Source organism: Hypomesus transpacificus, chromosome 12, assembly GCF_021917145.1.
Source record: "Hypomesus transpacificus isolate Combined female chromosome 12, fHypTra1, whole genome shotgun sequence".
NCBI lineage: Eukaryota > Metazoa > Chordata > Actinopteri > Osmeriformes > Osmeridae > Hypomesus > Hypomesus transpacificus.
Genome location: NC_061071.1, coordinates 3,660,189 through 3,672,688, shown reverse-complemented (window position 1 = coordinate 3,672,688; position 12,500 = coordinate 3,660,189). Strand labels below are relative to the sequence as shown.

At 51.1% G+C, this 12,500-nt stretch overlaps 1 protein-coding gene across 1 annotated transcript in view; it reads left to right on the top strand.

Moving 5' to 3' along the window:
• The window catches only part of gpc5a (glypican 5a), a 74,253-nt gene that overhangs the window by 14,477 nt on the left and 47,276 nt on the right, over positions 1 to 12,500 (top strand). Inside the window, exons 3-5 of the mRNA XM_047030484.1 lie at positions 9,956 to 10,416; positions 10,584 to 10,817; positions 12,282 to 12,415. Coding sequence (XP_046886440.1) covers positions 9,956 to 10,416; positions 10,584 to 10,817; positions 12,282 to 12,415 — 829 coding nt within the window. The remainder of the gene's footprint in view (positions 1 to 9,955; positions 10,417 to 10,583; positions 10,818 to 12,281; positions 12,416 to 12,500) is intronic.

The window sequence follows — 12,500 nt, the reverse complement described above, 5'->3', positions numbered from 1 at the left end:
GGTTTGTTTGTTTGTTGTTTGGCAGGAAGCACTCCCAGATAAGGACAGAGAGGCCGTCTGAGTGTGTGGACTCCAGAGACCTTTGATAGATACCGAGCTCCTTGTCTGGGCACGGCGAGAGAGGAGACACACTCCTGTAATCAGTGTTCCGCTCGTCTCCTCTCTGCTCTCCTCCTCTCTCAGAGTGGAGTGCATTACCGTTTGTATAATTGAAGGTCGGAACTGCGGCCTGTCAGTCGGAACACTGTCTGAAAGCTGTCGTCTGAAGCCGAATTTGGTCCACGGCGACTCTTTGAAGTGACCTCAATGACGGCATGTGACCTCGCGTAAACTTTGGAAAGGCAGTCAAAGTACAAGCTGTACAGTGTCTCCGAGCACGTCCAGCAGAGTATGTGTGCCCCAGGTCAGGGTTGAGGTGAACCATGACTGTTTCTGTTGGAGGAGCAGGTCTGCTCTCTCTATCTCAGCTGAGACTGGTTTCCTTGATCCTATAACGGAAGGCATTAGTACCAAAATCAACGCCACTCGCTACTGTGTGTGTAACTCCCCCGCCCCCTTCCTGCCCCCCCCCCCCCTCCCCCCCCGGCCCGCCGTCAAACTCGAGCCAGGACACACTCCCACAACACCTCAGCGCAGCTGACTGTGTTTGCCGCTCGGAAACAATGCCTCCTTTATTGAAACCGAGGACCCCTGATCCCGCCGTCCCCCACCACCCAGACAGTGTTGTGTTTTTCTCCCGAGCACTAGAGGTCAGAGCCGGCTGCTCCCTTGTGTCCCTGGCCTGTTCTCGGCGTGTGGAGAGGGGGAAAGGCCGCTAAACACCACACATGGTCTGACTGGTACAGAGCCAGAAGGGTCGCACACACGCACACTTTGGCCAAGCCTCTACCCCTCTCCCCCCCCCCCCCCCCCCCCTCCCCCCCGCCACCCACACCCTGATTTCTACCCCTTAAGCCTGTGAGTTTACTCTACAGATGACAGGAGTCAGGTATACTGAGCCCACTCATTCACAGTGACTTCTCTCCAGCAACCCTCCTCCCCACCCAGTCAGGACGGATGGGGGGCAAAGAAAAGCAAAGAAGCTTTCATTCTAGTTACACCTCAGTCTTGCGCTAAATTAGGGTTGTCTGCCAGTCAGTGTCTGAGTGGGTGTTTGTCGTTTTTGTGGGCCTCTTTTTGGACATACAGTGCGTTGTTCTCTTCTCTGCCATTTTTTTTGTTTTCATCTCTCTGGTTTTTAGATTGAATCTCTTCTCTAAATGGCCAGTTGGTCTGTCTCCAGGGGTAGCTCTCCTGCCAGGGATGGAGGGCATTAGTAAACGGACCTCCAGCCCCAGTCAGCTGGAACTCTGCTGCCAGACTGTGTGTTGTGTTTGGACCGGGCCGGACCGCACGGCTGGGGCCGTGCGATAACGAAGCTGTTTTCCGTCCATCGTCTTTGCTTTTTCCTTTTCTTTCTCTCTTCCTCCCTTGCTCTCTCTTCCACCCTTTCTCCCTCGCTTCTTTTTGGTCTTTCTCTCGCTGCGTCTCTATCTCTCTACCTCTCACTGTCTTTCTCTCTCCTTCCTCCTCCTCGCTTCCCTCTCTCTCTCTACCTCTCCAAAACTAATAAGGTGCGCTGCCTGACAAATACTTCTGCTGTTGTACGACCTCCTTCTGAGATTACCACATATGTGAACTAGGCTCTGCCTGTAACTTTGAAATCCTTTGATATTGAATACATTTGGAAAGTTTCGAAATGATATCCCCCCTGGAACCATCATAAGCACTAGCTAGTTAGAACAATGTCGTGTTTTGAAGTGTCAGTGTCAACATATTTTGGCATTAGGGCTGAATTGTGTAAAGTATTTTGCAAGTTAGTATGGACGTTATCCTCTCCACTTATCCTGTGATTTACTGAACTGAAGAGGGATTTAATGTCCATACTGTCCCCCTATATACAGACGAGTCAGCACATAGCCTCATGTGTGTTAATGATAGACTTGATGGAAGTAAATCTCCTTATTGCATCCAAACAAGCTGATGCTGACTGTTTTCCCCTGCAGTCTGTAGCTTGTGACACAGACAGGCCTGTTAAGCTAACTCAATCAGACTTCTCAGCTCCAGTTTTGTGCTAAAGTTAAACAGCCTCCATTTTAAGTACATCATTAAGATGTGATTACGCTCTCCCAAAGCCTGTTTCACAGAATAGCCGGACAACAAAACATGTTACAAGGTTACTTAAATATAGATTTGAATGGGCTCCTTTGTAAAAGAATGACTTCCACACAGTCAAGTGGATTGTGTCTCATCAGAGAACCTCGTTCAAATGTGGCAGGGTTACAGTACACTGAGAATCTAAACAAAACAGCCCATTGAAGGCATGCTCTCTGATGCCCAGGAATACTTTGTTGTCGTCGACCGCGCCGTGTCACCAAAGGGAATCTTTGGGCTCTTTTGTGGCCGCGCAGAGGTCCAAGCCACAGACAGTGACTCACCAGTGGCCGACGAGCTTGGCGGGCCTATCGGATGTCGCAGGCCTCTTTTTCTCGCGGCCACGGCCTTTCAGGCGTGATGAATCACATAAATAGGAGCCATCTTCGCATTGCTCAACAGTTGTGAGCAGGTGGCATCAGAATGTCTTTGAACCAGGAGACACAGTCGAAAGAAAAAAAAGATTCCTGTGGAAATTTCTATCAGGCTTCACTTTGGACCAATGTTTCCACAGAGACAATACTGCAACGGGGTCCAGTCGGTGGAAATTGGATGGAGGTGAAATAGTTTAGTGTTCTGGTGCAGTATGTTGTGGGCTCTCTGTAAAGTGTGGTGCAGTATTCTACTGTGTATCTTACAGGAATCGGAAAACAAAAGATGTCAATAAGCGAACCTTTGCTTGGTAGTACATATTGGATGGTGATGTGAGAACACTCACACACACACTTCACCAAAGCCAAAGAAGACAAGCAGAACACAAAAGCCTTTTATGGCTGATCTGAACATCTGATCTTTGTTGTCCTGCCAGCATGCTCACGACATGGTGGGCTGAGACACACTCCTGTACTGTGTGTGTGTGTGTGTGTGTGAGAGAGAGAGAGACATAGAGTGTGTGTGTGTCATGGCGTGCCCAGGCATCGTTCCTCCTATCTCTGGGTGACGGCGAGTATGAATTGCCTCTCTCTAACTATATATGAACCCAGCCCCTTACAGACGAGGGTTACCCCCTGTTTAGACACACGCATACACACACACACACACACACACACACACACACACACACACACACACACACTGACTTCCATCTCCCTGCCTGACCGACCACATTCCTGACTGACATATATCTCATAGGCACACAGTGGCACAGGTACACACACGCAGACGCACGCATTGCTCTCGTGGAGAAAAGCCTGAACGTGCAGAGACAAATAGTTAAAGGCCGACTCCACCCTCGAATCTCAGTCTGTTTGAGTAGCTCCACTTTGACTCCCAACAGCACCCCACCTCCCTGTAACATTTGAAACGTAATGGATAGTTGAAATGGCCTTTTCTGCATGGGAGTGTATAAGTAGAGGTCTACTGTGCCCGGGGTCATTATCTTTAAAGGCCACTTCAAAAAATAAACGGTGTATTTGTCAAACCAAGGTTGACTACAGAGAGTCAGTATTAGACTTCATCCATCATAGATACCAAGCCTATTTAAGTTCTTTCCTTCCACTCACTGGGGCGGTCATTACTCAACACGTTGAAATTCATTGTTGATGTGGGCCCTGAAATTGGAAAGAAAAAAAATGTCTCCCCCTACTGGTTAGATTGAAACCCACGCCATCTCTCTCTCTCTCAGATCTATTTCTCTGTAGTTCTCTCCTTCAGGCTCTCTCTCTCTCTCTCTCTCTCTCTCTCTCTCTCTCTCTCTCTCTCTCTCTCTCTCTCTCTCTCCTCTCTCTCCTCTCTCTCTCTCTCTCTCTCTCTCTCTCCCCCTCCTTCCCTCCCTCCCTCCCTCTCCCTCCCTCTCCCTCCCTCCCTCCCTCCCTCCCTCCCTCCCTCCCTCCCTCCCTCCCTCCCTCCCTCCCTCCCTCCCTCCCTCCCTCCCTCCCTCCCTCCCTCCCTCCCTCCCTCCTCTGTGTTTATCAGCCTTTGAAGACATCATCAGCGTGGTCTTAACGGCTCTTCAGTTTCATAAGCTGACTAGCCAGCTCGTCTGGCTGGGTCTGGCTGACAGATCACACCTTGGGATCACAATCTTCACCCGCTGCCCCTCTGGGTTTGATGGGGGGGATTTAAGGAGCTCACTGCTTCCAGGTTGTTTGAGTATCCAATCTCTTTATGTTTGTGTGTCAACAGTGGGGGAAATCCCAGCCTATTTCGCTCTCACTGCGCAGGTACACGCGTGTTGTTGTGCTGATGCGTACGTGTATTTCTCTTGCGCGAGAGATAGGGGAGATAGGAGATGGAAACAAGAAGGGGGAGTCATAGAGAGTCGCCTGTGTCCGTCCCCCCCCCCCCCCCCCCCCCCCCCCCCCCCGAGGCCAAGGCCTGACCATGCCTCATACCGCAGGGTTAAACAGCCCGCTGTCTCCTATAACCAGATCAGTCTGCATTATTGAAAATGAGAAATGCTGCAATTAAGAGTCAGAGGGGAAGGCAAATGGGATGAGAGGAAAAGCCTTTTAGCCACGGAGGCTGGCATGGCAACGCCTCGGCAGGATTGTATTAAAAACCCTTTCTGCAATTGTTGGATGATTTAACATGTGTCAGTCTAATGGCTGGAACGGCCGCATGGTCAAACATGGATTGTTTCTAATAGGGTGGGATTGATTTGGCATATTAGCATGCGTGGCGGCGGTCGGCTGGGTGGATGGACAGATTGATGGCTTGGTGTGGAGGTTGTTAGTGACACTGGGTGGGGCAGTTTGTCGAGGTTGAAATTGCTGGTGGACAGTCCCGTGTGTTTCACTGTGAACATTGGATGATGGTAGTATGCTGCCCGCACATGCACAGACATAGGAACACACACACACACACACGCTCAGTTTGGATTTGGACTGATGTCGTCCACATGGCTGGCAGGAGGTCAGAGAGTGAAGCCAGACCTCCAGGTGTCTGTCAGACTGCTTTATATCACATACATGCATGTACACTCCACGCTCACTAGTTCAGACCAGACCTGTTGGTTGATCACATTGGTTTTCTTTTGCTCTACCGTGGTGATAAGCAGAAATGCTTTGGCAGTGTGCAATGGCACAGGTGTATTTGTTTTTACAAGAGCTTGAAGGTAGTTTACAAAATCTCAGTGTTAAATTGCCAAGATACCGGGAAGCACCAGAACCATAGTGCCAACTGTAAAGTAGGAAGGAATAAGGACCTCCAAGAACTATTTATTCAACTTTCTGAGACCAGGATAACAGGAACAATTCTATAAAACCCTAAATAAGCATCCTGAATTTCTTAGATGCCATATGATATCTTAAGATATTGAACGACACAGGAGGTGGTTATGTACGTTCCTCTGTGGTGGAGACTAGTGGTGGAGTTCCCTGTTTGTTCTGTAATCAACTGTCTGAAGCCCCTGGGAGATACACACACACACACATAAGAATCAGTGAAGCATCAACCCAGGCCCTAGGAGAGTTCTGAGCTGTTGACTGGGCCGAGACACTAGAGCCCACCTCATAACAAATGGTTGTCATTAAACAGGTACCAGGAGAGCCATGATAAACAAAGAGAGCAGCTGCTTTATTCCACTCCACCTCTAGCGTCTCGGTGGCCCCCCCACCCCGACCCCACCCTCACCATCCCTCCGCCCCACCCCCACCCCACTAAGCTCCCCTCTGGGGCCAGAGGACATAATGACATGGGGATAGGGGAACACCATATTCCTTTCTTCCCTGCCATTTGTCTTGAGAAGTACCTCAACAATCTCAGATACAGTTTCATGAGTGAGTCATCACAGCATCTGTAAGTAGGCGACTAACCTGCCTTTTGTTCGACAGAGACACAGTAAGCCGTTGGTCTTCAGCCTAGTTCAGCCCCAAACCCTGCATGGTTCCTTCAAGCAGGAGCTTCAACCTCCAGGCCCGGCCTCCAGGCAGATAGGGGAGGAACGTCTCGTGCTTGTTCTGATAGTGGCATCGGTGCAAGTCGCTCAGGGGGGGGTGGGGGGGTAGGGAGGACGTGGTGCAGGGTAACAGGTTGTGTGTCTGGGTCATGTCAGCACTCTGCTGCATCATTCATGGGCGTCTGTCTGCTCTGCTAGTGCTGTATCCCAGTCCTGTATCCCAGTGATGTATCCCAGTGCTGTATCCCAGTACTGTATCCCAGTGCTGGATCCCAGTGCTGTATCCCAGTGCTGTATCCCAGTGCTGTATCCCAGTGCTGTATCCCAGTGCTGTATCCCAGTGCTGGATCCCAGTGCTGTATCCCAGTGCTGGATCCCAGTGCTGGATCCCAGTGCTGTATCCCAGTGCTGTATCCCAGTGCTGTATCCCAGTGCTGGATCCCAGTGCTGTATCCCAGTGCTGTATCCCAGTGCTGTATCCCAGTGCTGGATCCCAGTGCTGTATCCCAGTGCTGGATCCCAGTGCTGGATCCCAGTGCTGGATCCCAGTGCTGTATCCCAGTGCTGTATCCCAGTGCTGTATCCCAGTGCTGGATCCCAGTGCTGTATCCCAGTGCTGTATCCCAGTGCTGTATCCCAGTGCTGTATCCCAGTGCTGGATCCCAGTGCTGGATCCCAGTGCTGTATCCCAGTGCTGGATCCCAGTGCTGTATCCCAGTGCTGTATCCCAGTGCTGGATCCCAGTGCTGGATCCCAGTGCTGGATCCCAGTGCTGTATCCCAGTGCTGTATCCCAGTGCTGTATCCCAAACCTTACCAGGGCCCATGCACACACTCATGCTGACTCCCTGACACACGCGCTAGCTCTGATGGAACTCCAATTCTCCCAGACAATGGCACAAGTGTGACCGTTGAAGTTTGGGTTGATGGAACCAGCAGTATTGGAACGAGCTTTAGGGGAAAATGAAAGGAAAACACTTCAACTGTTTGAGGACGTGAGATGAGGCGTCACTGTTGTGTATCCCAGGTCTAAAGCGACCCAAGAGCTTTCAGGTGGGCTTCCTCCTTTTTCAATCGAGACTCTTTGCCGTAGTCTGTCCTCTACTGACCCTCCCCATCCTCACTAATCAGTCCCTCCTCTGTGTGTGTTGTTCCCCCCTCTCTGCTCTTCCCCTATTGACTGTCTTTCGTGGCTTGCCTTCACTTCTTGCGCCACGCTCCATCACCCTGCCCTCTCTCTTTTCCCCTCTCTTCCTCTCTCCCCCCCCCCCCCCCACCTGCCCTTTCTTCTGCCTCTCCCTCTCTCTCCTCCTTCCCCTTCTCCCACTCCTTCTCCCTGTCCCTCCCTGACCCTCTCCCTCCTCTCCCCCCTCTCCTCCTTCACCTTCTCCCACTCCTTCTCCCTGTCCCTCCCTGCACCCTCTCCCTTTTCTTTCCTCTGTTGCTGTCCCTGTCCTTCTCTCTCTCTCTCTCCCTCCCCCTTCCTCTCTCTCTGTATCCTTGGGCGTCCCCTACAGTTGATGCCGGCAAAAAGTCTGGGAGGCTGCAGTCAGCCCCTTATCTCATCTTGCAGAGGCTTTCAAAGAGAAATAAGCTGCAGGGAGACTGCAGTAGAAAGGTCGTTTTTCACCTTGTCTTTCACTCACGGCAGTTTAAATGACTAGTAATGTATACTTTATGATCAGGATTCAAGGGCGAATAGGCCATACTATGGAGGGGGAGATTCTGTGCATGCGTTTCGGACAATGGCCTGTTCTAAAGTTAAGAGGATAAATCCAAATGGTAAATTAGGGGCACATTTCCCCCTGAACTTTCAATGTCCCTCTTCACGGCTGTGGGCTACCTGTTGATGCCTGTCACATCTGCGCTCCTCTGCCCTGCAGTCCTCTCCTCTGTGTGTACGACACACACTCTTTGTGCTGCTTGACAAGTGGGATTCATTAGCCGGCCAGGCTAATCTGGCGAAGCCCCCCAGAAGCGGCGCGGTAATCCCTGTGGGACCTTCAGCAGCTCTGCTCAGCCACGTACAGCAGGTGCTCTGCTGGAGTAATCCCTCCACGCACACGACATGCAGGAGACACACACACACGTACACTCATTCATCCACGTACACATAACACACACACACACACATGGGTATACACATATATGCTTGTACATATCCACACACACCCATATGTGCACACACCTCAGGTCAACACATTCCTGTTAGGGAATTCAGCCGCAGCAGTTCACCCTTTCACCCTGTCACCCTGTCACCCTGTCACCCTCTCCTCTCTCCTGCTGGTGCATCAGTGCCCAGCTCTGCCCGGGCCCGCGGCTCCCAGCTCAGCTCTGCACCGCATCTCTCCGGCCCCTCCGGCCCCTCTATCCAGGGTGCCCTCGGTCAATCTCTTTGCGCTGGTGCACACCATTCATGGCTCAGCCCCTCTACCCAGCCCTGGGCCCTCACCTTGGGGCCGGCCAAATCTCCACTACAACCCATGACAGGCACATGATGGGGGAATAGGCCCACGGGTCACTTCTTAGAGCAGAGTAGTGGAGAAAGGCGGGGGAACCGCTTGGCCAGCTAGAAGCTCCACTGCCTTTACCAGTTCTTTTTTTTTTTTCTTTTCACATGTCTGAGAACATGCTCAGGAACTGTTGGACTACATTTCACACTGTGCACCTGTTGTGAACGGGACAGCAATCTGACACAGTGGATGACCTGTGTTGTGAACGTGCACAGTTGCGACTTTCAAAGTTGATTCGCTGTTCAAACTGAGGAAGTCAGTCTGGTTTGAACAGTGTGCCCTGCGTCATGCTACTGTAACTTCCTTTTGCCTTGGGTGTCGGATCTGCTTGTGGGGGTAAATCACTGGATGAGGTCTGGTCCTGCTGTGCATATTGAAATAGGATTAGGAAGAATGAGTGTTGTTATCCTGGGGTATACATGCTGACGCACACAAACACACGCACACACACACACCCACACACGTACACACACTGATATTGTTAAGTACACTCAGTGGCAGAGACCGGGGGATGTCATGATATGTTGGTTCCCTCGTGGCAGATTCACCAGCCCGTGCATGAGACACTTTGCTGTTCATAACCACAGAGGAACCTCAGATGTTACAGCTACAAAAGTTTACAAAGATCGACAGTTACCTCTTAAGGTATCCCTGTCACTGACATCAGTCATCTGAATAAGCCTACGGTAGTCTTACAACCACAACTAAACATTTACATTGTTGCGATGCTTCCCCTCGAAATGAATCGTCCTCACAAGTGTTTCATTGACAGTGACAGTGTGAAAGAACTCAGTCTTGCCTCAGTAGTGTCTTTGTCATTGATCTATTTCTCTGTAGTTCTCTCCTTCAGGCTCTCTCTCTCTCTCTCTCTCTCTCTCTCTCTCTCTCTCTCTCTCTCTCTCTCTCTCTCTCTCTCTCTCTCTCTCCCTCCATGCCTCTCTCAACTCTCTCTCAACTCTCAGTCCTCCCGTCTGTCTCTGGAGGGTGTTCCCTCAGGGCAGTGCTGCAGCAGCTTTGCTCTCCCATCCTGGCCTCAGTAGGGTTCCAGGCAGGGGGCCCGGCCCAGCCTCCTGTCCTGCTAGCTTCCCCCAAGCACTGCTCCAGCTCTGCACCTCCTGCTGCGCTGCCAGAACAAGCCTTTGAATCTCCTCTCATCCTCCTCCTCTCCCCTTCTTCTCTCCCATCCACACTCATGTTCAGAAGAACTTGGGTCAGTCAAACATTGCTGCCTAGTTGTTAGCAAGCGGTGGTTTTGTTGTTGTGACCCAGCTACAAGTTTGGGCTTTCCTATGACTCAGCCGACCACACTGTTATGACCCAAACGGAACCATGTAGGAATGAGAATATCCATTTATTTTGAGCATATTTCTTTTGTTTCTCTCGCTCTCCTTCCCTCTCTCTCCTTTGGACAGAGACCTTTGAGGGTTTAATGAAGCAGACGGAGAACCACACCAACACCCTCCTCCTGGAGTCCTACAGGAACATGGCTGCGGAGGCGTCCGCCCCCGTCGGGGAGCTCCTCACCGACGTCGGTCTCTTCATCCTGGGCTCGGAGCTCAGCGTGGACGACCTGGTCCAGCGCTTCTTCGACGCCCTCTTCCCGTTAGTCTACAACCACCTCATCAACCCGGGCCTCAGTGCCATCGCCCCCGGCTACGCGGAGTGCGTGAGGTCCTCGCGCCGCGACCTGGTGCCATTTGGAGAGGTGCCCAGCCTTCTGGCCAATCAGATTGGTCGCTCGGGGGTCCAGGGCCGCCTCCTCCTCCAGGCTCTGCACCTGGGCATCGAGGTGATCAACACCACGGACCACCTGACCTTCACTAGAGAGTGTAGACGAGCCCTGCTCAGGATGCAGTTCTGCCCTCACTGCCAGGTAAGACAATCTAAACAGCATGAATTCTAATGCACCTTGTTCCAAATGTCCAAAACACATACACGTGACGGTCCCTTCGAACAATTCCTCTTAACGGCTAACTGATGAATTCAAGAGTGCGTGTTTCAGTGTTTTCTACAGTGTGTCTTGTTGCTGTGTCTGGCCAGGGTCTGACCCAGTCCAAGCCCTGCATGGGCTACTGCCTCAACGTGGTGCGCGGCTGTCTGGCCAGCATGGCCGAGGTGGACCCCCACTGGAGGGAGTTTGTGCGCTCCCTGGAGGGCCTGTCGTCACGCATGCACGGCAACCAGGACATAGAGCAGGTGCTGCTGGGTGTTCACACGCTGGTCCACGACGCCGTGGCACACGCTCAGAAGAACGGGCCACGCCTCTCCGCCCAGGTGGGAGCCCTCACGGGGAGATTCGTTTTTTACGGTTCGAGATGTTCCCTCAAAGCATCGTGAGCTCAGCCGATGCTGTCAAATACATTGCTCAAATTCCTCACGAGTGATCGAAATGATGAAATCATTACATATCTTATGTTTGGTGAGTTGGAGTGTTTTGGTGGTCAAACAGAAAGGTCGTATTAGTCCGCAAGCACACAGCCGAGATGTCTTCAGCAAAAATGGACTGATTGGTAGAGATGAGAAAGAGGTGGAGAGGACGAGTACTTTCCATTTTTACTGTATGTTAATAGAATCCTCTAAACTCAGCCCACTATCCCAGCTGCTACCACTCTGTCACAGAAGAATGTGGAGCACAGACCAAACATAAGTGGCTTGAAATTGCACATACCACACAACAACAGTTTGCCTGGAACACTCCAAATATACCATGTGGGTAGTTCTCTAGTCAGCTCAGCTTGGATAGAACCGCTACCCACTCAAGCCTAGGCCCAAGTCCTCCACCAAAACTATTTTTGGCTGTTACTGTGTTTCGCTCTGGGGTCATGAGTTATGTTATGATTTGCAGGCGGTCAATATGGAAATGTTGCCGTGCAGCTACGTGTCTGTTTACATCAAGTGTATTTACCTTCTTGTCAAATGGTGGCCGACAGCTGTCAACTGACTGGAGGCTAAGTGGGGGGTGCGGTGGAAATTTGTGTTTAATAAAGGCTCACATTTAGTTTGCTGGCCACTGGAGGAACCCCAAAGTCACCAGTCTCTGAATTGCTCCTCCCAAGGTTTCTTCCATTTTTTCTCCCGGTGGGAGTTTTTCTGGGAGTTTTTCCTTGTCTTCCTTGAGGGTTTAGGTTGGTTGAGGGGCAGTTCTATGGGCGCATGTGAAGCCCTCTGTGACATGCTTGCGTGTAAAAAGGGCTATACAAATAAATTTGATTTGATTTGATTTGATTTGACCAACTCATCAAGGCTTGTTGTTAGTGATTTTGGTAATAAGCTGTCCGTTAGTCCTGAATTTTCCGTGGCCATATGAATGCTGGATATGTCTCAAAGTAACTCTGCCACCTTGTGGAGAGACGCTGCCCTTGCACTCTTCATAGCTCCCTGCTATGAGAACATTAGCTGAGGTGAAAGGTGAAGGCCTCAGCATTGAAAAACATGTCAGTTGAACACGAGAGTACACCAGCAGAACGGAATTTTACAACTAAACAAGCTGACAAAAGAGCCCGGAGCATAAACAACCTATTCTCTGCCTCAGTGGGCAACTCATTGATTTCTGTTGTTCCTTTGGGATTAGTCTGATTGCTTTGTGGTTGCTCCATAGAGAAGTGTTCTACATCCAAGGAGGAAAACCAGGCCTTGTTCATGCTCCCCATGTGCTGCACCTTCCCTACCAATTACAACTGTGTTACTTGTGCGAAAAGAGAACACGTGTCTCACGTCTTCTCTCTGGCCACCCCACAGGTCCATAAAGTGTGTGGCCACCCCAATAGAAGGCCTGCCCAGTCTGTCAGTGTCCAACAGGGCGGTGCTAGAGAGTCCATCCCTCTCAAAGCCCCCCTGAGGGAAGCTGTGGACTCTCTGGCCACCAGGAGGAAGTGAGTAGTGAACCATCTCGGCGTGTTGCCTCGTTTCTACCTTACTACGTGTGTGTATATACTGTGTGTGTACACAGGGCTGTAA